We start from the raw sequence: 26,440 nt of genomic DNA, 5'->3' as shown, positions 1-26,440 counted from the left end.
CTCTGCCTGTGTCTCTGCCTATCTCTCTGTGTCTCTCATGAATAAATAAATTTTAAAAAATCTCAAAAAATAATGAAAAAGAAAAAATCCATCTGTGAAAAGCCCACAGCAAATATCATTCTCAATGGGAAAAAACTGAGACCTTTTCCCCTAAGATCAGAAACATGACAGGGATGTCCACTCTCACCACTGCTATTCAACATAGTACTAGAAGCCCTAGCCTCAGCAATCAGACAACAAAAAGAAATAAAAGGCATTCAAATTGGCAAAGAAGAAGTTAAACTCTCCATCTTTGCAGATGACACGATACTGTAGGTAGAAAACCCAAAAGACTCCACCCCAAGACTGCTAGAACTCATACAGCAATTCGGCAGTGTGGCAGGATACAAAATCAATGCCCAGAAGTCAGTGGCATTTCTATACACTAACAATGAGCTGAAGAAAGAGAAATTAAGGAGTCAATCCCATTTACAATTGCACCCAAAAGCATCAGATACCTAGGAATAAACCTAATCAAAGTATTAAAAGATCTATACCCTAAAAACTACAGAACACTTCTGAAAGAAATTGAGGAAGACACAAAGAGATGGAAGAATATTCCATGCTCATGGATTGGAAGAATATTGTGAAAATGTCTATGCTACCCAGGGCAATTTACATGTCCAATGCAATCCCTATCAAAATACCATGGACTGGTGTCGGGCTTCTGGGCGCCGTGCTCCTGTCCCAGTAGACATGCCGCGTGGAAGCCGGAGCCGCGCCTCCCGCATGGCTCCTCCGGCCAGCCGGGCACCTCAGATGAGAGCTGCACCTAGACCAGCGCCAGCCGCTCAGCCGCCAGCAGCAGCTCCGCCATCTGCTGTTGGCTCACCTGCTGCACCCCGGCAGCCAGGTCTCATGGCCCAGATGGCAACCACTGCAGCTGGCGTGGCTGTAGGCTCTGCTGTAGGGCACACGATTGGGCATGCCATTACTGGGGGCTTTGGTGGAGGAAGTAACACTGAGCCTTCAAGGCCCGACATCACTTACCAGGAGCCTCAGGGAACCCAGCCAGCATACCAGCAGCAGTTTGGCCCATGCCACTACGAGATGAAACAGTTCCTGGAGTGTGCCCAGAACCAGGGTGACCTAAAGCTTTGTGAAGGTTTCAGCGAGGTGCTGAAACAGTGCAGATTTGCAAATGGATTAGCCTAATCAAGAAGTTTAAATCGGAAGATATGGAAAATCATCTCTCATGACCAAGTTAATTTAGCATAAAAATATAATTAAAAGAGAAGATATAAAGTGTAAAACCACCAGTTAAACCTCTCCTTCATCATTAAATACAGGTTTCTTCAGAATTGTTAATGAAAGAGGGTATTTTTAGTATAGAAGTTTATTGAGATGGTTTGAGTTGGGGGCTGGACAGATGTTTGTGTGCCTCCTTAAATCACCTTTTGTGACGTTATCATTTATGAATTAATTAGAATAAAGTGATTTTTCTCCCCCCCCCAAAAAAAAATACCATGGACTTTCTTCAGAGAGTTGGAACAAATAATCTTAAGATTTGTGTGGAATAAGAAAAGACCCTGAATAGCCAGGGGAATATTGAAAAAGAAAACCAGAGCCGGGGACATCACAATGCCATATTTCAGGTTGTACTACAAAGCTGTGATCATCAAGACAGTGTGATACTGGTACAAAAACAGACACATAGATCAATGGAACAGGATAGAGAACCCAGAAATGGGCACTCAACTCTAAGGTCAACTAATATTCGACAAAGCAGGAAAGACCATCCACTGGAAAAAGGACAGTCCCTTCGATAAATGGTGTTGGGAAAATTGGACAGCCACGTGCAGAAGAATGAAACTAGACCATTATCTTACACCAGACACAAAGATAAACTCAAAATGGATGAAAGATCTAAATGTGAGACAAGAATCCATCAAAATACTAGAGGAGAACACAGGCAACACCCTTTTTGAACAAGGACACATCCACTTCTTCCAAGATACACCATTGAAGGCAAGAGAAACAGGCAAAAATGAACTACTGGGACATAATCAAGATAAAGAACTTCTGCACACCAAAAGACACAGTCAACAAAACTACAAGACAACCTACAGAATGGGAGAAGATATTTGCAAATGACATATCAGATAAAGGGCTAGTATCCAAGATCCATAAAGAACTTATTAAACTCAACACCCAGGAATCAAACAACCCAGTCATGAAATGGGCAAAGGGCATGAACAGAAATTTCACTAAAAAAGACACACACATGGCCAACAAGCACGTGAGAAAATGCTCTGGATCACTTGCCATCAGGGAAATAAAAATCAAAACCACAATGAGATACCACCTCACACCAGTGAGAATGGTGACAATTAACAAGACAGCAAACAACAAATGTTGGAGAGGATGTGGAGAAAGGGGAACCCTCTTGCACTGTTGGTGGGAATGTGAACTGGCACAGCCACTCTGGAAAACCATGTGGAGGTTCCTCAAGGAGTTAAAAATAGAGCTACCCTACAACCCAGCAATTGCACTGCTGGGGATTTACCCCAAAGATACAGATGCAATGAAACGCCGGGACACCTGCACCCCGATGTTTCTAGCAGCAATGTCCACGATAGCCAAACTGTGGAAGGAGCCTCAGTGTCCATCAAAAGATGAATGGATAAAGAAGATGTGGCCTATGTATACAATGGAATATTCCTCAGCCATCAGAAACGACGAATACCCACCATTTGCTTCGATGTGGATGGAACTGGAGGATATTATGCTGAGTGAAGTAAGTCCATCGGAGAAGGACAAACATTATATGGTTTCACTCATACGGGGAATATAAGAAATAGTGAAAGAGATTATAGGGGGAAGGAGGGAAAATGAGTGGGAAAAATGAGAGAGGGTGACAAACCATGAGAGACTCCTAACTCTGGGAAATGAACAAGGGGTAGTGGAAGGGGAGGTGGGTGGGGGGATGGGGTACTGGGTGACAGGCACTGAGGAGGGCACTTGACAGGATGAGCACTGGGTGTTATACTATATGTTGGCAAATCGAACTTCAACAAAAATAAATAGATATATATATAAAAGGAAAATCAACATCTCTAAAAGCAGAGTTAGGCTTGCCAGTAGTAGAGGCAGGATAGTATATTTGAAACCCACCATAATTAAAGGGAAGTTTCGACCTACATGTTATTCTCTTTAAAATAAGAGACTTTCAGAAGTTTAATTGTTTTCTTTAAAGATATTTATTTATTTATTTATTCATTTATTTATTTATTTATTATTTATTCATGATAGAGAGAGAAGCAGAGACACAGGGAGACAGAGGGAGAAGCAGGCTCCATGCAGGGAGCCTGATATGGGACTCGATCCTGGAACTCCAGGATCATACCCCGGGCCAAGGGCAGGCGCTGAACCGCTGAGCCACCCAGGGATCCCCCAGAAGTTGAATTCTAAAACCATCCAGTTTCCAGTTTTATGAAATGTTCTGACTGGAAGTGAAATGGAATCCTTGAGGATGTTCTCATTTACATAGATGTATTCATTTGTCTAGGCCCGGCCTCTCAAGTTAATTAGAAGATTTGAGAAGTGTCACAGGGACTGAAGAGAAAGTCACTTCCTAGATTGGGTACTTAAATATTTTTCTACATAAAGGCTTGAGGAATTTTCCAGTCTTTGAAGGGGGAAGTGTGACTCCACTTATGTAAAAAATAATCCCTTTCTGTTTTGGCCTGGCTGTGGGCTACACTGAGTGCTACTGTCACCTGGTGGTGTTTAGATGAATAACCACTTTTCGGAAGGGTGGGTACTCCACAGTTATTCACTCCCTAGGACTTATTTCACTGGTTGGCATACCAGGTCATTTGTTATTTGCTTGTGCATGTATATATGTATGTATGTAAGTATCTGTATGTGTATTTCAATGAACACATGGTTGATTGACTTTTAAGTTTATTTATTTAAGTAATCTCTACACCCAAGGTGGGGCTCCAACTCAACACGGAGAGATCAAGAGTCACATGCTTTTCCAACTGAGCCAGCCCAGTGCCCCTCAATGAACATATTATTTTTGAATACTTTAGACTTACAGAAAAGTTATACAGTTAGTACAGAGAGTTCCTGTATACTCACCTAGATTCCCCTTCTCATTAACGTCTTACATTACCATGGTACATTTGTCACCTCCAAGAAGCCAACATTGAGGGAGTCCCTGAGTGGCTCAGCAGTTTAGCACCTGCCCTCAGCCCAGGGCATGATCCTGGAGTTCTGGGATTGAGTCCCACATCGGCCTCCCTGCATGGAGCCTGCTTCTCCCTCTGCCTGTGTCTCTCCCTCTCTCTCTCTGTGTCTCTCATGAATAAATAAAATTTTTAAAAAAAGAAGCCAACATTGATATATTGCTAGTTACTAAACTCCAGACTATTTCTGGATTTTACTTTTGCACTAAAGTCCTTTACCTGTCCCAAAAGCCCTTCCAGGATACCAGATTCTATATAGCTACCATGATTCCTTAGTCTTCTCTAGTCTGTCAGTTTTTCAGTCTTTCCTTATTTTTCATGATCTTGATAGTTTTGAAGACTGTTGGTCGGGTATTTTGTAGAATGTCCTTCAATTTGGGTTTGTCTGATAAATTTTTCACAATAGACCAGACTGCGTTCTCAGACATTAACCTTGATGTTAACTAGCCAAGCTAGTACTTGCCAGGTTTCTTCCCCGAAAAGTGACTCTTTCTCCCTTTCATTACTCCATTCCTAAATTCAGCCTAACTTACGGGGAGAAGAGGATAAACTCCACTTCCTTCTTTTTAAGATTTTATTTATTTATTTATTTATTTATTTATTATTTATTTATTATTTAAGATTTTATTTATTTATTCATGAGAGACACACACACACAGAGGGACAGACACAGGCAGAGGGAGAAGCAGGCTCCCTCTAGGAAGTCCTATGCGGGACTTGATCCCAGGACCCTGGGACCCTGGGATCATGACCTGAGCCAAAGGTAGGCGTTCAACCACTGAGCCACCCAGACATCCCTGGACTCCACTTCCTGAAGGGGAAGCATCCATATAAATGATTTGAAATTCTTATAAGGAAAATCTAACTCTTCTCCCACATTTATTCATTCATGTATTTATATCAGCATGAACTTGTAGATATTTATTTTATACTTTGTGTTTTAATCCAATGTAATCCTATTGGTTTTGTTCAAATTACACCTTTTACCAGTGGGAGCTCTTTCAGGCTGGTTCTTGTCTCTTTGACATTCTACCTCCCTTTTGTTTTCTGAGTACTTCCTTTGCATATGTATTTTTCATTAAAAAAAAAACACTTTTATTTTTTTATATATACTTCTTTATTGTTCAATTTGCCAACATATAGTATAACACCCAGTGCTCATCCTGTCAAGTGCCCTCCTCAGTGCCTGTCACCCAGTACCCCATCCCCCCACCCACCTCCCCTTCCACTACCCCTTGTTCATTTCCCAGAGTTAGGAGTCTCTCATGGTTTGTCACCCTCTCTCATTTTTCCCACTCATTTTCCCTCCTTCCCCCTATAATCTCTTTCACTATTTCTTATATTCCCCGTATGAGTGAAACCATATAATGTTTGTCCTTCTCCGATGGACTTACTTCACTCAGCATAATATCCTCCAGTTCCATCCACATCGAAGCAAATGGTGGGTATTCGTCGTTTCTGATGGCTGAGGAATATTCCATTGTATACATAGGCCACATCTTCTTTATCCATTCATCTTTCGATGGACACTGAGGCTCCTTCCACAGTTTGGCTATCGTGGACATTGCTGCTAGAAACATCGGGGTGCAGGTGTCCCGGCGTTTCATTGCATCTGTATCTTTGGGGTAAATCCCCAGCAGTGCAATTGCTGGGTTGTAGGGTAGCTCTATTTTTAACTCCTTGAGGAACCTCCACATGGTTTTCCAGAGTGGCTGTGCCAGTTCACATTCCCACCAACAGTGCAAGAGGGTTCCCCTTTCTCCACATCCTCTCCAACATATGTTGTTTCCTGTCTTGTTAATTGTCACCATTCTCACTGGTATGAGGTGAGAGGCATCTGGCTGGCTCAGTCAGAAGAGCATGTGTCTCTTGTTCTCAGGGTCATGAGTTCAAGCCTCATGTTTGGTGTGGAGCCTACTTAAAAAAAAAGAAAGAAAAAAACACTTGTAGCAAGCAAGAATACCATCTTTATAATTCCATCATCCCAACACAACCAGTTAGCATTTTAGTATTTTGTTGTTCACATTTTTGAAACATAGTTTTTATTTTATTATTTTTTAAAAGATTTTATTTATTCATGAGAGACACAGAGAGAGAAGCAGAGACATAGGCAGAGGGAGAAGCAGGCTCCCTGCAGGGAGGGCGATGCGGAACTTGATTCCAGGACCTTGAGATCACATCCTGAGCTGAAGACAGATGCTCAACCACTGAGCCACCCATGTGCCCACATAACCTAAATTTCACTATACAGTCTAAACCCTCCAATTCAGTGCTTCACGTAGAGAGGTGCAGTGTGTATTAACACCCAAGTGTGCACACACAGTATCTATCAGCAAAATACAAGTATACCACTTCCCACTACTAAGGTATCAAAGTATCTTACATGTACCAACAAGATCAGTTATACCTTTGAATGTATCTAGTCTACACCATCTATTATTTAGCTTCTTTTTCCTTACCTTATTGAGGTAAATTTGACCAGTAAAAATCATATATATCTAAGGGGCATAATGTGATGGCTTGATCTGTGTTTAGCTTCCCATAGTGGGAGGACTTAATAAAGAATGAAACCATGATATTCAGTCTTAACAGAAATACTCTGCAATGCCTTTAAATCTAAACCAAATTTGTATATCCCAAATTTGGTCCTTTGGGGTATTTTTATTAAAGAGGAAGACGTTACTTTACTTTTCCGCAATTTTCAAACTTTCTTCATACTAACTTTTTTTTTTAGGGACCAAATCATTAAATCATGCCCAACCTCCTGGCTGCCTGGTTTTACAGGTTCTCATACTCCCTGCTTCTCATAATGTCTAGTTTGTAGTAATGATTCAGAATAACAAACTCTACACTAACGCATACAAGACAGGTATGAAATATGGTTAACATCTGTTGTGTTTCTGCCATGTTTGTGAAGCCGTTGGGTTCTCATACCCTTGTGATTGCTTCTCTTCTTTGGCAATGGAAGACTATGGGCCTTGCAGGAGGGCAGAGGATACACTTCTGGACCTGCCGCTTACTAGTTGTTTTGCCCTGGACAAGTATTTTTTAACCTTTCTGTGCCCATTTCTATGAGCGAGAAATTGAGTTTTCCTATATTGCAAGATTTTTAAGAGGATTCAATGAGAAAGTACACGGGAAAGCTTTCATTTATTCTAGTCTGTCATAGACAAGCATACAACCTTTCTTTCTTTCCTTTCACTTTCCACACTCGACACTGATGCATTTGGACCTACTCCTTGCATTAATTTGTGTTTGATCTTCTTTCACTCCCCCATGTCAGAAGGTCCCTTCAGCAATCTCACTTAGAAAACTACTCCTTAGGGGTGCCGGGATGGCTCACCAGTTAAGCATCCAACTTTTGGTTTTGGCTCAGGTCATGATCTCATGATTGTGGGGTTAAGCTTTGCACTGGGCTCTGTGCTCAGCAAGGAGACTGCTTAAGATTCTCTCCCCCTCCGTCCCTCCCCGTGGTTAGGCTCTTTCTCTCTCAAATAAGTAAATAAATCTTAAAAAAAAAAAATGAAAAAGAACTATTCTCTATCCCCTGGTCACTAAGAGGAAAATATGCAAGGGACTAAGATTATGTGACCTCAGTGGTTTTCAGTTTTATTTTTTTTTTATTTTTATTTATTTATGATAGTCACACAGAGAGAGAGAGAGGCAGAGACATAGGCAGAGGGAGAAGCAGGCTCCATGCACCGGGAGCCCGACGTGGGACTCGATCCTGGGTCTCCAGGATCGTGCCCTGGGCCAAAGGTAGGCGCCAAACCGCTGCACCACCCAGGGATCCCTCAGTTTTATGTTTTTGGAACCCTCTGTTCAAATGAAATATCTCTTGGAATTGTGATGTATAAATAAGACATTTTAAGAAGGTCATTTTATTAGCATTCCTTTATTTTATAAGTTCACATAGATCATTTTATAACACTTATTAGAATGACATTCAGAACTGAATGTTCTGATGACATATATCAGAAATCCAGGGTTAGAGTTGACAGCTGCAAACTTATCAGCCTCAGCATTTGATTCTGCCTCTTGTTTTGATTGCACAGAATCAGTACAATTGTGATTCAAACAGAAAATAACTTAGCATCTTAACCACTGGCTCATATTTTGATAATAAATATAGGGCAATACACACCTAAAAACCATCTATGATACATCATCACATCCAACATCCTATGGTTGCACCTGTTATCACATAAGCTGACATCTCTCAGAGCATCATACATATGTTGTGACAGACCCTCTGGACAATTTTGTATGATAAATTCACAGACGTAAATTTAAATACATAAATACTAGTGCAGAACTACATCCTTCCTAGTCTGTGACACATCTGGGAAACATTAAATAGGCACAGAAATGACAAAGGAGGGCAGCCCGGGTGGCTCAGTGGTTTGGTGCCACCTTCAGCCCAGGGCATGATCCCGGAGATCCAGGATAGAGTCCCACATAGGGCTCCCTGCAGGGAGCCTGCTTCTTCCTCTGCCTGTGTCTCTGCCTCTCTCTCTCTGTCTCTCATGAATAAATAAATAAATAATCTTAAAAAAAAGAAATGACAAAGGATTTAGACAGGGAACTGTACAGAATGAATTCCTCAGCAGCACAAGGAAGGGACTGATTAGTATCTATCATGAGTACACTGACTGTTCTACCTTCATGCTCTGCTTGCTGCCAGCTACCCCTTCCTGGTTGCCTAAGATTCAGGAGAAATGCCCTTCTAATACTGCCTGAAAAAGGGCCTCCTCCTCCTCCTCCTCCTCAGCTGCTGCTTCATCCTTTATCAGTAAGCCAGGGGCTGGGCCGGCCTGTGGCAGAGCAAGCTTCCTGCGAAGGGTTCCGTGGATGGCTGCAGCCAGGAATTGGTCTAGGTGCGCCTGATTCACAACATCTTTCTCAATTGCTCCTCTCTCTACCAGTTTCTGTAATAGAGGCTCCAATCTTAGCAGGTAAGCAGACAATTTATCTTCATCTCTCTGATGAGTGGTCAGATACTTGATCTGCAATTCCCTAGGATTATCAATAACCCCAAACACCTGCTCAAGAGCCTGCAGGCATTAAGCAACTGTAACGAAAGGATTGTTTATCTTGAGGAAACGAGTAACATCAAATGCTGGGCCTCTGAGGCTCTCTAGCCATGGCCTTCTTTTCTCTGCATCTGACACCTGCCATGTCTTCGTCATCTGAGGAGTATGAAGAAACTGCCGGGATTCGAATTCTTCTTCTCCTGGTTCTGGAGGCTCACTGCCTGAGAACACGCTCAGCTTTTTGTACAGGCTGAAGGGCTCCCTCTAATGCTTGTGTCAACATAGGGGTCTGTATCTCTGGGATCATGTTCTGGCCTAGGTCAAAAGGGTCGTTTCCATATCCAAGAGCTCTGGTCAACTCAACGTTGTGCCCTCTCCCTCTAAGAATTCATTTAATCTGCTTAAAAACTCATTATCCAGGTCTGGCGGCTTAAAGATCACTCTCCAGACACCCCCTCTTCCGGGTATCTCCTTAGGGACCGAGAACGAGTAGTCAGTCTCTCCTCGGTCAGCCCGACCAAGGCTACGTTCCTGTTCTCGTCCCGCCGGAACATCCTCCCGCGCAGTCCGTGCTCGCCCAAGTGCGCCACAGCGGCCCGCAGAGCCTCCTCGCTTTCCGCCATGGCACAGGTCGGGGTGGGGAGGGGGATGCCCTCCGAGGGGATGCCCTCCGAGGGCGCACATCCGTCCCCCCGCGCCAGTCCTCAGCCTCGCGTCACGGTGCCCCAAGCAGCGGATGTCGAGTCTAATCCGGCCGGGGCACAGGTGGCGCCGCACTCCACGCCGTGTCTCCGCCGCAGCCCCCAGGTGAGGTCCGGGTCGGAGGCCTGCGAGCACCAAGCAGTCGGGTCAGCGGCGGGGGCCGGTGACCCCCGCCCCGCCAGGCCCCCCGGAGGGCGACCTCCCGGCCGTCTCACCCTCGGCCGTGCAGTCGTCCGCGCCCGCGCCCCTCGCCGGCGCAGCGGGGGGCCGGCCTCCCCGCACTCGGAGGGCGACCGGGCGGACGGCGGCCCGCCGCGAGGCGCAGGGCGAGGACGCGGAGCCGGACCGAGCAGCTCCGGGGAAGACGCCCGCGGCCTCCGCCCCCGTCCCCACCTGAGCCGGCCGGGCGCGCGCTGGGAGGCGACCCGGCGTCACGACGGGCGGAGCGCGCGCGCTTCCGGCCCGAGCCGGAAGTCCCGACTGTGGCAGCATCCGGGACGGCGGGCGGGCGGGCCAAACGGGACAGGAAGGTGAGATCCGGGAGCTGCCGGTCTCTGCAGGCTCGGTGGGTGGCCGCTGCCCGGCCCCGGGCTCCCGGCGCTGCGAGGCGGAGAGGCCCGGGCCCGGCGCCGCCCGCGCGCCTCTGGTCGCGGCCGCCGGCGCTGCGGCGCCGCGGGGGGCGGGGCCGGCTGCCGGGGAGGCCCGCGGGGGGGCTGGGGAGCCTCCGGGCCCGGCCCGCTGACACGGCTGGGGCTCCGCCGCCGCCACAGGGGCCGGGCCGCCGCGTGACTGGCGCGGTCACGCTGTGCTTAATCACAATTAGCTTGTGCTCCGGGCCGGCCGCGCTCCCGTGTCTCCCAGCCGGTGACCCCGGGGATTTCTCTTAGGGTGGCTTTCTCTGAAATGCCAAAACCACCCGATTATTCAGAACTGAGTGACTCTTTAACGCTTGCCGTGGGGACAGGAAGATTTTCGGGACCACTGTAAGTGTTTAAGAGTTGCGGTCTTACCGTGGGGGCTCCGACTTTGGTTTGACTTGCAGCATCGAGCGTTCCCGTCCAAAACAGGGCTGTTCAGTCAGAAACTACTGGGACTGTAGGAGCGAAGTCTTCCTGAGGAAACCAGTTTAGTTCCAATTCCTCACGGGAACGTGTGCTGGACCTGTTTCAGCCGGATGTTCGGTGATTGGTCTATTCTGTGGGATTCACATAAAAAGCACTGTCTATATATATATATATATATATATATATATATATACTGAAACTTCACTTTTTCATAACTGTTACCTAAAACAAGCTGTGAGTTGTTTACATTTCTTAGTAAATGTCGATTTAGTTATTTCCCAGCTTAAATGCATTAATGGGGAATAGTTGCCCTGACACCATTTACTACACCCTAACTTTTTTTTTTTTTTTTTTCTTCTTAATGTGAAGGCACAGAGCATGGAGAATGATGAACTTCCGCCAGAGGATGGGATGGATTGGAGTGGGATTGTATTTGTTAGCAAGCGCAGGAGCGTTTTACTATGTTTTTGAAATCAATGAGACTTACAACAGGCTGGCCTTGGAACACATTCAGCAGCACCCGGAGGAGCCCCTTGAAGGAACCACATGGACACACTCCTTGAAAGCTCGCTTACTCTCCCTGCCTTTTTGGTTTTGGACAGTTATTTTTCTGATACCTTACTTACAAATGTTTTTGTTCCTTTATTCTTGTACGAGAGCTGACCCCAAAACAGTGGGCTACTGTATTATCCCCATATGCTTGGCAGTTATTTGCAATCGCCACCAGGCATTTGTCAAGGCTTCTAATCAGATCAGCAGACTACAACTGATTGACACGTAAAATCAGTCACCATTTTTTCATTACAGTTAAAAAACTGCCAGTACCATATGGAGCCCGATCACAAGACTGCAGTTTCTTTGCAGACCTCAGGAAGTTGTGGTGGGACAGCGGCTTTCTAAAAAGTGTGACTAGGGGGCTGTCTTTATCTGAATAATAATGAATTTTTAAGTGAAGCCCGAGATACAGTACTACAAAATCATGTTGATGACTTCAGATTTTGGAAGTAAAATCGTGTCTGTTATTTGCATTCTTTAGAAACTTGAATAAGTACCTGAACTCCTATTTTTATTCTACTGTGCAACATAGTGATGATTCAGAAATTTTTCCTATGGGGAAAAATGAATATGAACATTTCCATTGTGCTTAATGTAAAAAAGGTCCAAACATGGTCATAAAATTTAAATTTTATACAATTACTTGGCTTGCTTTAAAATTCTTCAGGCTAAAACACCACTTCAACCTGTTGTAACTAGGCCAACTATTTATGCTTGCTTACTGTCAGTTTGTGAGAAATTGGTATAAAATTATTGAGGTGATGGCTGTCTTGATAAGCAAAGGTTGTGCTTCCTTTTGGTAATGCTGCTGGCACTGTCAGCATTATTAATGCTACTAGTTTTTTAAAAGATTACTTGGGAAGAAAGTAAATGTTTGAAAGTTGAGAAATCTTACATAGAGAAGATGGAAACGAGGTATTCAGTTAAAATATTTAGTCTGGTCCTTGTCAGATGTGTGACACTCCTCTAAAATATTACCAAGTCATCATCCTTCTGATTTTCTTTTCTGGCCTAAGGTCCAGTCTTCCGGTCTTCAGGCAACAGGTTAATTGCATAAAGATGTGATCATTGTACTTCTTCCTTTGCTTCTGTACTTACTACCTCATGTCTGGTACCAATACAATTAACTAAAACATGGAAATACCAGATTTTAGGATTTTTTTTTTTCTGGGTGAGATCAAGATGTATTTTTTATACAGTTAATGTCATTAACACCAAGGAAATGTTTTACACTGATGGATTTTAATAATAATCATAACCTTTTTCGGTGCTTATTCTTTCGGGTCCTGTTCTAAGAGGTTTACATGAATGAACTCCTTTAATCCTCTCAGAAACCCTAAGAAAACAATTATTATCCAGATTTTATAGATAAGGACACTGAGGTAAAGAAGTTAAGTAACTTGCCTGTTAAGGTCACACACCTGGTGAGCAGCAGAGCCAGAGGCATCTGATACCTTTGTTCCTAACCACTGAGTTGTAGTGCTTCTCACAAATGACATATTTCAGGATATTGTCTGCCTAGCCATGCCAAAGAATGGAAATGGCATTACTTAAAGGTTTTTCTCAATTCATAGGAGCTATTGAAAATTGAAGTGTTTTAACAACCTCAGCATTTAAGTCTGATTTGACTAGAATGGAAGGCTGAACATTTCACAGCAAGCTTTACTTGAAAGATGGAGCAGGTACCTTTGTAACTCAAAAGCAGCAAGATCAGGTCCTTCTCCAGGTAACCAATCTCACTTTCCCTTCACTTCTTCCAGGGGGCTAGAGACTGAAATGATCTATCTTTTGCTATAATACACTGAATCTCCAAAGTAGGCAGCAGTTTGAAATACCGTTTCTGTGAGGGTCAGATAACCAAATCACTTGGCATCTTTTGAGTACTTAACTAGTAGTATGCACATTGCAGGCACTGTGTTCTGAGTGATTTACATTTTTCAAAACAGGCCTGTGGGGAGGTTCGTGCTGCTGCTAGTGCCATTTTACAGAAGAGGAAGCACAGGAATTAGCTTGCCTATAGTCACACAACAAGGACATGGAAGAGTCAGGATTTGAATCCATGTCTGGCTTCAGATCTCTAGCTCTATTACTCCATTATACTGCTTCTCAGAAGAAAAAAAAAAAAGGATAATTTGAGGAAAATCACTGAGTTTTCTTGCTTGATTTGATTACTCTTGAGGTAGTGTATTTTAAAAATGATTTAAGAGAATTATTTCAGTTTTTTCATTTCATAAATGCTTGATATAATGCAAGGTTTTTGAGTTTGTCATTTGTCTTATAAAGTAGTAATTCCTTTTTACTGAAGTGGACTTTTTTATCTTTTATACTTCAAATTCTAGCATTTTGAGATTTGCTGATAAGTAAGTGCTTGGTCCATTTCTAGTTTTCAAGACCAGATTGCTTTGGTAGTAAAAATATTAAAATAGGGGCCTCTGGGTGGCTCAGTCAGTTAGGCATCTGCTTTGGCTCAGGTCATGATCCCAGGGTCCTGGGATGGAGGCCCACATGATCCCAGGGTCCTGGGATGAAGCAGGCAGAGCAGGGAGCCTGCTTCTCACTCTCTACCACTTGTGTTCTCTTTCTCAAATAAATAAATTTTTTAAAAAAGAAGTAGAGTGGGAGTAATTCAGTATTTCCAAATAAAATTATTAGGTTTCAGATTGCAGGTTAATCTAGCTCTGTTAGATTGAGGGGGAGATTAAGCTGGTGGAGAGGAGACCCGTGTATTACGTCAGGTTATTTATTTCAAATGCACATCATAGTACAATAAGCAGTGAGTACAGGATTAGATAAATGGCAAATACAGGAAATTCTTTAGGGATTTCAGGGAAAGGACAAGCATCCTAGTACCCATACTAGTCAATAATATCTGCTTCTAGAAATGAGAAAAATAATTATGTACCCTAGTTGCTTAATAAGTCACCTTACTTGCAACCACATCTGAAATAAAGCCTGTTGTGTTTTTCATGGAAAATGCCCAGGATTGAGTCCTGCATCAGGCTCCCTGTGGGGAGGCTGCCTCTCCCTCTGCCTATGTCTCTGTCTCTCTGTGTCTCTCATGAATAAATAAATGAAATCTTAAAAAAAAAAAAAAAGTGCGAGGATAGAGAATAGGCAACTAAATCGGAGAAACATCTAATTCATGGAGTCACCATGTAACTTCTAGTTTTAAAGATGCCACCGTTTTTTAAAAAAATTTTTGGGGGGGCGGCACAGGAGAGGGAGAGACCTCAAGCTGATGCCACAATGAGCCCAACATGGGGCCTGATCTCATGACCCTGAGATCATGACCTGAGCCAAAATCAAGAGTTGGACATTTAACCGACTGGTAGCATCTAAGGGTGCCACCTTAAGGTGGCCTGGGTAGCACCCTTAGATGCTACCAGATTTAAAGTAAAAAATATGATTTCCTAAGTTTAGAATTTTTTATTCTATTTCAAAGCTTTTATAATTAATAAAAAGCTTTTCTTTGGGTAATCCTCAGATAAAGCACTCCTATGAGAGTAATTGCACACATACAATAATCAAACTGGTATGTCTGTTCACAATGGGAAGTGTTATAGTCTTTATTATCTAGTGTTGATTTCCTTCTTGAGGACTTAATAATCTCAATCTCCAAAACACTGTTAGAAAGCTTACTACAATACCGCATGATTCACTTTTGGATCAAGCATGTGCCATCACTTTATAAATTCTCCAACATATTTGTAAAGTTCCATCAAGTTCTGGACCATGATTGGGAATCCTGCATTAGTATTTTCGTTTTGGTCTAAGACAGTGCATAGGTCTTGAACTAGAGCTGTATCATAGAATAATCCAAATGAAAAAGCAAAACTCCTCACATAATGCCAAGGTCCCTTCCCAATTTTATCAATCTCTGGGAGGGGAGAAGAGGCCAATTGTGTTTTTAGAGCTCTTCACATGATTGCTTTGGAATCATTGGTTGAGAATCACTGGGCCATGGATTTTTATGTACCATAAAGATTGAACTATTTGTCATCTCAGCTGTGTTTGTTTGTCTTTGGAGCAGCTTCAACAAATATTTTGCAGCAAGCTCACCCAGCTATTTGAATTGCAAATCTTTAGAGAGATGTCTGTATGTTTGTTTGTTTGTTTATTTGTTTTTGAGGCTTAAATAGACTTTATTGTTACAAGCAGGGCCCTACAGAGTGGGACCTTATAAAGTGATATATGTGGTCCCAGGATATCACTATGGAGAAATAAAGATGTCGTGACTGTAGAAGAGGTCACTGTAATTGAAGGCCATGATCCTAGGAGGCCAGCTAAGAATTCAGGTATGACCAGGACAAAGCATGATCAAGTCACAAGGTGAAGGAGAGGACAGTCCCCTTCACTCCTGCTTCCTGTAGCTCTCCAAATGTGACAAGACCCAGCCCCATGGCAGGAGAAAACAAAGCAAGAGGTGAGTCCTCTGGTGATAGTCATGGTCCTGATCTGTTCCTAGGGCAGTGTGAGATGATCTGGAGCACCGGGAGCTCCATGCTGGGCCTGTCGGGCCCTCTAGTCTAGGAGCAGTGTCAGCGTGGACGTGACCATACAGATAGCTAGCTGCCTGCCAGAGCCCAAGGTCAAGGAAAAGTGTGTTTTCTAGTTCTAGTTCCTCTCCTACAGATGATTTTTTTTTTTCCTACAGATGATCTTGAACATACTTCTATCAGTCTTTTTCCTTCCACTCTACCAAAACTGCTCTCTTGTCAAGAGGTCCCTGGTCACTTGCACCCAACTAAACCCCAGTGGTCAAGGCTCAGTAGCCTCATTAGTCGTTTTTGATACCCTCCTTGAGACAGTTTCCTCAGTTGGTTTCCAGACCAGTACTCCCCAGTAGGGCTTTAGTGATGATGGAAATGTTTGATATCTATCTGTACTGTCCAAATCAGTAGCCACTAGCTACATGAAATGAGCCCTTGAGATGCAGCTAGTGTGACTAAGGAACTGAATTTTAATTTTTAATTGGTTCAAATAGCCACATGCGGTTAGCAGCTACCAGATGTTACCCCACTTCTAGACACTCTCCTGGTTTGCCTTCTTCCTCACTAGCTTTTCCTGTCTCCTTTGCTGGTTCCTCTCTGTGGGCTGTGCCCAGCTTGTGAATGTTGACATCCCCCAGTTCTCATTTCTATACCTATTCCCCTTGCTCATCCTATCCAGGTTCATGGCTTTAAGTGCCCACATTTATGTTACTACCTTGAGTCTCTCCTGAGCTCCAGACTTGGATATTCAACCACCTATTTGATATTTACTAAGATGTCTTGCCAGGAATCTGAGATTTAACCTGTCCTAAACCAAGCTCCTCACCTCTCTACCCACCAAAATCTGATTAAGGCCCCTTTAAGCTCTATCAGACAAGTGGCAAGGGATTCTTTTAAAATGTTACTCCTCTCAAAAAAACCCTCCTATTTGCTTCCCTTCTGAGAATAAAAGGCAAAGTTAACATGGCTTACAAAGTCCTGAATAAGTGGCCCTCGACAATTTTCGTTTTTTACCACTTTCCATCCCTCACTCCACTCTAGCCACACTGATCTTCCTGCTGATTCTAGAACACGCCAGAAAAGCCTGTTTCAGGACTTCTACACTGCACGGACCTTCTGTTTGAGTGCTCAGCCCTGGCCTGCTTGATCACATCTTCAGACCTCTGTTCAGTTGTCAAGTTTCACGAGGCTGCCTCTGACCAGCTATTTTAAATTATTCTCCTTCCCTGTTTTTCTCCACAGCACTTACCGTCATGTGACACTTTACACATTTTGTCAGAATCTAAACTCCAGGATGCCTGGGTGGCTCAGCGGTTGAATGTCTACCTTCGACTCAGGGTGTGACCTCGGGGTCCCGGGATCGAGTCCTACACTGGGCTCCCCGCAGGGTGCCTGCTTCTCCCTCTACCTGTGTCTCTCATGAATAAATAAATAAAATCTTAAAAAAAAAAAAAAAGAATCTAAACTCCACGAGTGCAGCGATTTTGTCTATTCACTGTTGTACACCCCATGCCTAGGACAGTGCCTGGCACATAGGTGCTCATAATTAATTCTCCCATGAGTGATTCTTATTGCCACTGGATACCTCTTTCATTAGACTGCAAAACAATCTAGCTTGCTCTCCAGAGAGAATAAAGGTTAAAGATAACATTTTCTAAGTGCATAGCCTAATCTTTCACATGTTCAAGTTTAGTGGTTAAGCTTTCTCAAGTTTCAGCATGTAGTGATATATTCTGAGGCCAAGATTTAAAATGAGTCCATTTATTTTTGCCAATGGTTGTGATGTTGGTTGTCCTGGGTTTTTTCTCATTCATGCAGAAAAATACATGAACCACATTCACAAACAAGTGGTGGTTACAGCCTTGAGCAATTCTCAAGTTACGATCTTTAAGATAAGTTTTCTAAACCCCTAACATATGCATCAAGTGTCATGCCAACCTCTTAGAGCTACAGCACACAACTGCAGTACTCTGCTGTTTAAGGCAATACCTTGGGCCTGTAAATCACTCATTTAAAGTGGTAACATGTTTTACAAGTTAGGGACACCTGAGTGGCTTCAGCAGTTGAGCATCTGCCTTTGGTCGTGAACCCGTGGTCGTGGGATCAAGTCCGCATTGGGCTCCCTGCATGGAGCCTGCTTCTCCCTATGCCTCCCTCTTTGTGTCTCTCATGAATAAATAAAATTTTAAAAAGAAGACAAGTCTTTCCAGCATAATTTTGAGTATTGGAGTAAATTTGTTTTTCTTTTTGCATTGGAGTAAATTTCTATTTAAAACTGTACCCCGGGGGATCCCTGGATGGCTCACTGGTTTAGCGCCTGCCTTTGGCCCAGGGCTCAATCCTGGAGTCCCGGGATGGAGTCCCGCATCGAGCTTCCAGCATGGAGCCTGCTTATTCCTCTGCCTGTGTCTCTGCCTCTCTCTATGTCTATCATAAATAAATTAAATAAATAAATAAATCCTTAAAAAAACCCACAAACATTAAAAAAATAAAATAAAAATAAAACTGTACCTCAATGGCCTTGCTGCTGCCCCAATGTGAGCTGCTACTTTAAAAAAAAATTTAAATAGGGAACCCCAGGTGGCGCAGCGGTTTAGCGCCTGCCTTTGGCCCAGGGCGCGATCCTGGAGACCCGGGATTGAATCCCACGTCGGGCTCCCGGTGCATGGAGCCTGCTTCTCCCTCTGCCTATGTCTCTGCGCCTCTCTCTCTCTGTGTGTGACTATCATAAATAAATTTTAAAAATTTAAATAGAGGCTTACATTCCAGCATTCACTGTTTTCTGGGCCATGTCTTTAAATAGGGCAATTCTGATCCTAAAGGTCACCTGAGAACTGGAATAGTTACGGCAACACTGTTAAATTCATTTTATATTTTGAGAATAATGCACTGGGTAGAGGGCATTTTTTTCAAGGTGAAAGCTAGGCACATCAGTTTTAGAAACCCCTCCTCCCTTTTTTTTAAACGTTAGCTCAGTTTCTTAATCTCCTTAGAGGTCATGTTCTCCCTTTTCGACAGAGTAGTAGTCATATGGGAAATGTGGATTTCTTTTAAAAGATTTTTTGAGAGAGAGAGAGTATGCACATGCATAAGCCAGGGAGTGGGGGAGGGCAGAGGGAGAGGGAGAGAATTTCAAGCAGACTCTGCACTAAGCGTGGAGCCCATGACCCTGAGATCATGGCCTGAGCCAAAATCAAGGAGTTGGCCGCTTAACCAAAGAGCCACCCAGGCACCCCAGCTGTTTTTTGTGTTTTGTGTTTTTTTTTGGAGAGGGAGAGGAAAAGAGAGAATCATAAGCAGGCTCCATGCCCAGCAAAGAGCCCAACCTGGGGCTCAGTCTCATGACCTGAGCCAAAATCCAGTCAGATGCTTAATTGATTGAGCCATCCAGGCACTCCTGTTTTGATTTTTTTAAGTCTAGATTAGCTAATTTTTGCCCTGAATTACTCACATGACAAATGTTTTAAACTATTCATTTGGCTGGTCTGCCCTTATTAAATGTAAAGCATGACTTTTTAAAATAAAAAATTGGGCCACCGGCCTGGCTCAGTCAGTAGAGCATGTGACTCTTGATCTCCGGGTCATGAGTTTGAGCCTCATGTTGAGTATACAGCTTTAAAAAAAAGTGTTTAGATAGTTTCAGTAACTTTGCAGGAACAGTAACCTTTTCTGTATTTGTATAGAAAAATACAAAATATGCTTACTTTTTAAAAAGATTTTATTTGTCCATGAGAGACACACAGAGAGAGGAAGAGACAAAGGAAGAGGCAGAGGAAGAGGCAGGCTCCCTATGGGAAGCTGGATGCAGGATTTGATCCCACAACCCCGGGATCATGACCTGAGCCAAAGGCAGATGCCCAACCATTGAGCCACCCAGGTGCTTCCAAAATATGTTAAATGCAAAGAGAACAAGAGTGTTCTTGTTCTCACTTTAAGAATATCCCCCCTCTTATTCTCAACCCAACTCTCTCTGCTCAGCAGCAGTCTGGCTATCCTTTTAGATACCACATATGTATCTATTCTCCAATAGTAGCATTCAACACACTAGTCTGTATCTTGCTAGTTTTCATTTAACATTATATTTTAGAGATTGGTCTCTAACACACAGAGCTATACTTTGGTCTTTTATAATGGCTGCACAAAATTATTGTATTAATCTTCTATTTTTATTTAATTAACTAGAGTCTTCTGTGAACGGACACTTAGGTTCTTTACAGTAGTAATACCTAGAATAAATGCTACAATGAATAGTGCTATAGATCTGTGCACATGTGTTCTGTTATCACTGGATAAATTTCTCTAAGTGAAATTGCTCAAAGAACAGTACATCTAACATTTTGACAGAAGTGTCAACTTGACTTTCAAAGAGCTTATACCAGATCACTCTCACCATCAGTACTACATAACCCTCAAGTCCTTTCCAGCTCAATATTGCATCAAAACTTTTGATCTTTCAGTCTGAAAAGTAAAAAGTGGTATTCATTTTATTGAAGTAGCATCTTTTTTCATTTAAAAGTCATGTGTATTTTTCTTGTGATCTCCCTATCCCCTTCCTTTGTCCACTTCTATGGTCTGACTGGTAAAAGGCAATAATTCTTAGTCATTTATTCTGAAAATACAAAATACCTTTTCCCTCTCTTTTTAAAGATTTTATTTATTTATTCATGAGAGACACACACACACACAGAGGGGGAGAGAGGCAGAGACACAGGCAGAGGGAGAAGCAAGCTGCATGCAGGGAGCCTGATGTGGGACTTGATCCCAGGTCTCCAGGATCATGCCCTGGGCTGAAGGCTGCACTAAACCGCTGAGCCACCTGGGCTGCCCCTTTTCCCTCTTTGTATTTCAACCTTATAGAATGTTCTGTTTTTCATTATGGTATAGTCATATTAACCAATCTCTTCTATTATCGTTTCTGGATTTAAAAAAAATCTTGCTTAGGAAACTTTCCTTACTCTGAGACTGTGAAAACTATTACTCCATTTTAATACTTTTGTGTTTTATTTTTTACATTAAAAATCTTGATTCTAGGGGCACCTGGGTGGCTCAAACATCTGCCTTTGGTTCAGGTCATGATCCCAGGGTCCTGGGGTGGAGCCCCTGCATCAGGCTCCTCACACAGTGGGGAGTCTGTTTCTCCCTCTCCCCCTCCTGCCTGCAACTCTCCCTGCTTGTGCTCTCAAATAAACAAAATCTTAAAAAAAAAAAAAATACATATTTCTTAATGTAACCCAAAAGCACTTCAAGAAAAACCATTATGTTGCATATATCCATGTATTTCACACTCTACACTCCATGTCTCAAATTTTAAAAGATTACTTAACTAAGTCTAGTGTCAAGCTTATTTTTAGCTAGTATTGTGAGGCTGACTTTCCTTTACAAAAGTAAATTCAGAAGAAATTCAGATTAACTCTCCTGCTTACCTGTGGCTTATGTTTGTACCCTTAGAAGGCAGATTAGAAAACCTGGCAAGGCATTTCTTCTATACTGGTCCTTCACACTGATATTTGTCACATATGTAGCTCACTTATGAAGAAGACAGTAATAGAGTTAGAATCAGTATTAAAATTAAGGAAAAGATCAAACCTATAACCCAGACCTTAAAGCACTGGACCACAAGCTCAAATATCTTGAAGTTTCTTCTTTATAAATATATTTACTAAACAAAGAAGGGAACAATATTCAGGAGCAAAGTTCAGCTATTACTTCAAAAATATGAACAATTTTTTTTAAGATTTTATTTATTCCCCAGGATTACAACCTGAGCCAAAGGCAGATGCTCAACCACTAAGCCACCCAGGTACCCCCAAATATGAACTATTTTAGGGGCACCTGGCTGACTTAGAAGATCATATGACTATTGATCTCAGGGCCATGAGTCTGAGCCCCACGTTGGGTGTGGAGGTTACTAAAAAAAAATAATAATAAACTTTTAAAAAAGAAAAAATCTAAAAAAATATATATATGAACTATTTTAACAATGTTGGTAGATTTTTTTTTGTTGTTGTTGGTAGATTTTTTTTAAGGATTGTATGAAGAAAACAATTATGTCAATAACTGAGTCAAAGTGCCAACATTAGAGACATTATCACAAACTAAACAAGGAAACTTCTATTTATAAAACTTTTCTAGTTGGTATTTTGATTACATAAGAGCACTTAGTGGAAGGCTGATGTAAAACAATACTTTAAAGATAAGAAAAGGTACCTAAGTTCAGTTTCCTCAATAGCATGTACTTTGTAAGCTATAGATTTCAGAATGTGTACCTGGGAAAGTACTATGGTAATCTTTTTTTTTTCTTTTGGTAATCTTTTAAAGGCTATGTGTACGACCCAGCTCTGCCAATGGTTAGCTCAAATTCAGGGCCAACATCTATTTCAAGATTCAATTCACCTCAGAAATGAATCATATAATCTGTAAGGTTACTTCCAGCTCTAAAATTCTGTAACTATTTGCATTTCCTTAGGCACATGCCACTTGATTTCTTTGCGATCTAAATGAATCAGGAAACATGCACAGTAAATAATAAATGCCTTGGTCCCACTGACAAGCAGAAAAGGAAAACACATACGCATTTTAGAAATATATATGTATTTTAAAGGATTCAATAGTACTTCAGTAAACAAAATCAAAGCATAGATACAGGATGAGAATATCTTAAGTTATAGTCAATATCGATGGTTTAAAGACTTATATTTGTGTTTATATACATAACATGCTTATATATATATAACATGTTACAGCATAAAAGCACACCCAACTTTGTTCTCTTAAGGTAGAAGTTAAATACATATTTGTTGAGTGATATTATCTCTGGGTGTCTGTTTATTGGTTTGAGTGTGGGTTCCAGGTTTCCTTGGGTCTCTCTCAAGGCCTCATTTCCTTCTTCAGTACTTCTCTCTCTTCCTGTTTTCCTTCTTCTTACACAGAACTGCCATTCTCAAATTTAATATCCGATTTTCACCACTTGCTCATGTCACATGGCTCTTTGAAATGTTACTAAGATCCTGACAAGTACTTTTAATAACAAGCAGAAGCCAAAAGATCACACAATTCAGTAGCTATTTAAAAAGTAGAAAACAATAATAAAAATTCAGTTGCCAACTTAGAGGATTTTATACATCATTGAGTATTGTATTTTATTTCCACTGTCTGAAATTTCTCACGCAAGACGACAGATTAATTTCTAAACACTTATTTTATCTCTTTGCTGGAAAGAAACAATTTTTTCTTTGACACACTGTCCTAGGGGAATAAAACAAATGCTTTTCCAAACCAGAGCACAAGTCTTTCCTAATGTCAGTGTGTGATAATTCAGATATAGTCGCAGTCTTTAAAATTTCATAAAAGTACTGTTAAGATGGTGGTTTGGGCCGTTTTGCAGATGGTCCATCTGAGTTAGTTCTGTTATCAATGTTATTTTCATCTTCTGCATCATCTTCATCATCACCTTTTAAAATAAACATTTGTTGTATGACAATATGTTCAGTAGCTCAAAGAAACAGATTGCTAAAATGGTTGATAATGAGACCATTTCACTTTTAAGGATTAATAAAATCATACATACATCAGATTCAAAGTGTACGGATAAAAAGATTTCAAGAATTTTGGTGTTTAAAATCTTATGTATCGGGCAGCCTGGATGGCTCAGCGGTTTAGCGCCGCCTTCAGCCCAGGGTGTGACCCTGGAGACCTGGGATTGAGTCCCACGTCAGGCTCCCTGCAAGGAGCCTGCTTCTCCCTCTGCTTGTGTCTCTGCCTCTCTTTCTCTCTGTGTCTCTCATGAATAAATAAATCTTTAAAATAATAATAAATAAATAAATACATACATACATACATAAATTAAATCCTACGTATCACTTTTTTTGGAGATGTAATTCACATACTGCAAAATTCACTCTTTTAAAGTGTCCAATTTATTGATTTGTAGTATATTCCCTAGGTTCAGCAACTGTCACCACTATTTAATTCTGGAACATTTTTATCATCCTAGAAAGAAATCCCACACCCATTAACAATCACTTCCCATTTCCCTTGGCAACCTGTAATCTACTTTCTATCTCCAGAGATTTGTCTATTCTGGATATTTCATATAAATTGAATCATAAGACATGTGGCCTTTTTGTCTGCCTTCCTGCACTCAACATGTTTTTGAGGCTCATTCACGTTGTATTGTTTATTGGCAGACACTCAGCCACTGAGCCATCCAGGTGCCCCCAACCTAAGCTTTATGAGGTCTTCATTTAATATACAAAAACATGTCCTCCAATACAAAGATACTACTGACCTGCCATTAATAGGTCATTTTTCTGATAAGTAATGATATTTTAAGAAATGGTTCTAGCTGGGGGCACCTGGGTGGCTCAGCTGGTTAACTGTCTGCCTTTGGCTCAGGTCATGATGTCCAGGTCCTGGGATCAGGCCCTGCATCAGGCTCCCAGCTCCGCAGGGAGTCGACTTCTCTCTCTCTCCCTCTGCCTGCCTGTGCTCTCTCTCATTCCCTGTTAAATAAATAAAATCTCTAAAAGAGAGAGAGAGAGAGAGAGAGAGAGAGAAAGAGGAGGAGGGAGGGAGGAAGAAAAATGGTTTCTAGCTACACTCATCCTATTCCAATAACATTTGCAACAGAGAGAAGTAATTCTGGAGCCAAGAAATAGGATTTCATTTTTTTTTGAGATTTTATTTATTTATTCATGAGAGACAGAGAGAGAGAGAGAGAGAGAGAGAGAGAGAGAGAGGCAGAGACACAGGAGGAGGGAGAAGCAGGCTCCATGCAGGGGGAATGTGGGACTCGATCTGGAGTCTCCAGGATCACACGCCCTGGGCTGAAGGCAGCGCTAAACTGCTGAGCCACCAGGGCTGGCCAGGATTTCACTTTCAACCCATGTGGCAACACCCAATTAACAATTCATGGAACCAATATAGAACTCAGTGTAATGGTCTGAGTTCACATTATCTGGAACTATCACGATGTAAACAAGATGGCATGGCAGTTTAAGACCCTCTTTAGAGGAGTTAAGTCCTGACTCCAATAATTAATTCTTAGGTTCTTCAGGTTGGGTCAGAAAGTGTACCTACCTCTTTTTCTATTCACTTAACTTTCATATTTCTCCTTTCAAATTGTACTTTCTAAAATGTGATCTGGGGGGACACCCGGGTGGCTCAGCGGTTGAGTACCTGCCGTCGCTCAGGGCGTGATCCCAGGGTCCTGGGATCGAGTCCCGCATCGGGCTCCCTGCATGGAGCCTGCTTGTCCCTCTGCCTGTGTCTCTGCCTCTCTGTGTCTCTCATGAATAAATAAAGATAATCTCAAAAATAAAATAAAATGGGATATGGGAAACGAGTCCCTGGGAGTTAGGAGGGGAGTTGATTCCTTCAACTGAAATCTTCAGAACCTATTGTGCGATGGTTGGCAGTCTAACTGGTCTGTAATTTCACCCCCGGTGATAACGCTCGTTTTCATCCTTCAACACGCAGCTCAGAAGTCATGCCGTCTCTGAAGCCTTCCTGGGTCCTCTTTTCAATAGCTGGAGGGCCCCGGGGTCATACTTCCAATCTGTAGTGAGTGTTCGCTTGTCTAACTCCCACCAGCCTGAGAGTTCCACAAAGAACTGCGTGGCATTCACCTCATTCTAACTCCAGAGCACAGCCCAGTGCCCGGCACAGAGGAGAAGGCATTTGGCACGTTTATTGTGATACAGATGGAAAGAGTCGTGAAAACGCTTAAGTAGGAGGAGACCAGATAATATGGCGGTTAAGTGCCAACGATTTTTTTCTAACTTTTTAAAATATTTTATTTATGCATGAGAGACGCAGAGCGAGACAGGCAGAGGGAGAAGCAGGCTCCGTGCAGGGAGCCCGACGTAGGCCTCGATCCCGAGTCTCCAGGGTCACGCCCTGGGCCGGAGGCGGCGCTAAACCGCTGAGCCACCCGCGCTGCCCTAGTGCCAACGACGTTTAGCTGGATTCCTCCTTCCCCGAGGCTCACTTTCCCCAGGCCGCCCCCTCCCCCAGGGCCCCCTGCCCCGCCCCCCGCCGCTCCTGCACCTTCTCAGGGCTCACCGTCCGCCTCTTCCGCAGCCGCCGCCTCCCGGTCTTGCGCTTCCTGCTGTACCAAGGGGTCGAAAAGCTCGGCCACCAGCTCTCTCATCTGGGCCACGCCCGACAACAGGCCCTGGAAAGGGTCAGCGTCGGCCGGCGCCTCACAGGGCACCCGCAACAGCCGCTGCTGCCCATCCAGCCCGACGTACTCGCCCAGCAGCTCCATGACGACCGCAGAGCTTCCACAGCCAGCGACCGAGAAGCGCCACCCGGAAGCGGAAACCGGCGCGCGGCGTGCGCAGGCGCGCAGGCCGGAGGAGGGA

The 26,440-nt window shown here is 42.9% G+C and overlaps 3 protein-coding genes across 7 annotated transcripts; 2 read left to right on the top strand and 1 right to left on the bottom strand.

The window, feature by feature from the left end:
* The first annotated feature begins 699 nt into the window (after nucleotides 1-699).
* On the top strand, nucleotides 700-1,486 carry LOC121493328 (coiled-coil-helix-coiled-coil-helix domain-containing protein 2). The gene has a single exon (XM_041759103.1). It carries the CDS (start codon nucleotides 736-738, stop codon nucleotides 1,192-1,194), a length of 459 nt encoding a protein of 152 aa, XP_041615037.1. The 5' UTR covers nucleotides 700-735; the 3' UTR covers nucleotides 1,195-1,486.
* An 8,297-nt stretch (nucleotides 1,487-9,783) lies between these two features.
* TMEM251 (transmembrane protein 251) lies at nucleotides 9,784-12,849 on the top strand. 4 transcript variants are annotated; one of them, XM_041759549.1, is made up of 3 exons: nucleotides 9,784-9,910; nucleotides 9,941-10,072; nucleotides 11,401-12,849. In XM_041759549.1, the coding sequence occupies exons 2-3, from the start codon at nucleotides 10,002-10,004 to the stop codon at nucleotides 11,810-11,812; spliced, it is 483 nt and encodes a 160-aa protein (XP_041615483.1). In that variant the 5' UTR covers nucleotides 9,784-9,910; nucleotides 9,941-10,001; the 3' UTR covers nucleotides 11,813-12,849. The 4 variants fall into 4 exon arrangements, with proteins under 4 accessions (XP_041615483.1, XP_041615485.1, XP_041615484.1 ...); XM_041759551.1 differs by lacking the exons at nucleotides 9,784-9,910; nucleotides 9,941-10,072 and adding an exon at nucleotides 10,384-10,497; XM_041759550.1 differs by lacking the exons at nucleotides 9,784-9,910; nucleotides 9,941-10,072 and adding an exon at nucleotides 10,495-10,532.
* Nucleotides 12,850-22,650: 9,801 nt separating this feature from the next.
* GON7 (GON7 subunit of KEOPS complex) lies at nucleotides 22,651-26,407 on the bottom strand. Of its 2 annotated transcripts, none has more exons than XR_005988237.1 (2): nucleotides 26,124-26,281; nucleotides 22,651-23,526 (listed from the first exon to the last, which is right to left on the bottom strand). XR_005988237.1 is itself a non-coding variant. In XM_041757683.1 (2 exons), the coding sequence occupies exons 1-2, from the start codon at nucleotides 26,341-26,343 to the stop codon at nucleotides 23,432-23,434; spliced, it is 300 nt and encodes a 99-aa protein (XP_041613617.1). In that variant the 5' UTR covers nucleotides 26,344-26,407; the 3' UTR covers nucleotides 22,651-23,431. The 2 variants fall into 2 exon arrangements, 1 of the variants encoding a protein (XP_041613617.1); XM_041757683.1 differs by having other exon boundaries at nucleotides 26,139-26,407.
* Nucleotides 26,408-26,440: the final 33 nt, after the last annotated feature.

The sequence above is a fragment of the Vulpes lagopus genome, chromosome 6, assembly GCF_018345385.1.
Source record: "Vulpes lagopus strain Blue_001 chromosome 6, ASM1834538v1, whole genome shotgun sequence".
Classification (NCBI taxonomy): domain Eukaryota; kingdom Metazoa; phylum Chordata; class Mammalia; order Carnivora; family Canidae; genus Vulpes; species Vulpes lagopus.
This window is presented reverse-complemented; position numbering and strand designations above follow the sequence as displayed.

Coding starts and splice junctions, on each gene's coding strand:
- LOC121493328 (XM_041759103.1), top strand. CDS start 736: ATGCCGCGTGGAAGCCGGAGCCGCGCCTCCCGCATGGCTCCTCCGGCC.
- TMEM251 (XM_041759547.1), top strand. CDS start 10,871: ATGCCAAAACCACCCGATTATTCAGAACTGAGTGACTCTTTAACGCTT. Junction 10,951..11,400: donor GGAAGATTTTCGGGACCACT/GTAAGTGTTTAA, acceptor CTTAATGTGAAG/GCACAGAGCATGGAGAATGA.
- GON7 (XM_041757683.1), bottom strand. CDS start 26,343: ATGGAGCTGCTGGGCGAGTACGTCGGGCTGGATGGGCAGCAGCGGCTG. Junction 23,527..26,138: donor GGCTGCGGAAGAGGCGGACG/GTGAGCCCTGAG, acceptor TTATTTTAAAAG/GTGATGATGAAGATGATGCA.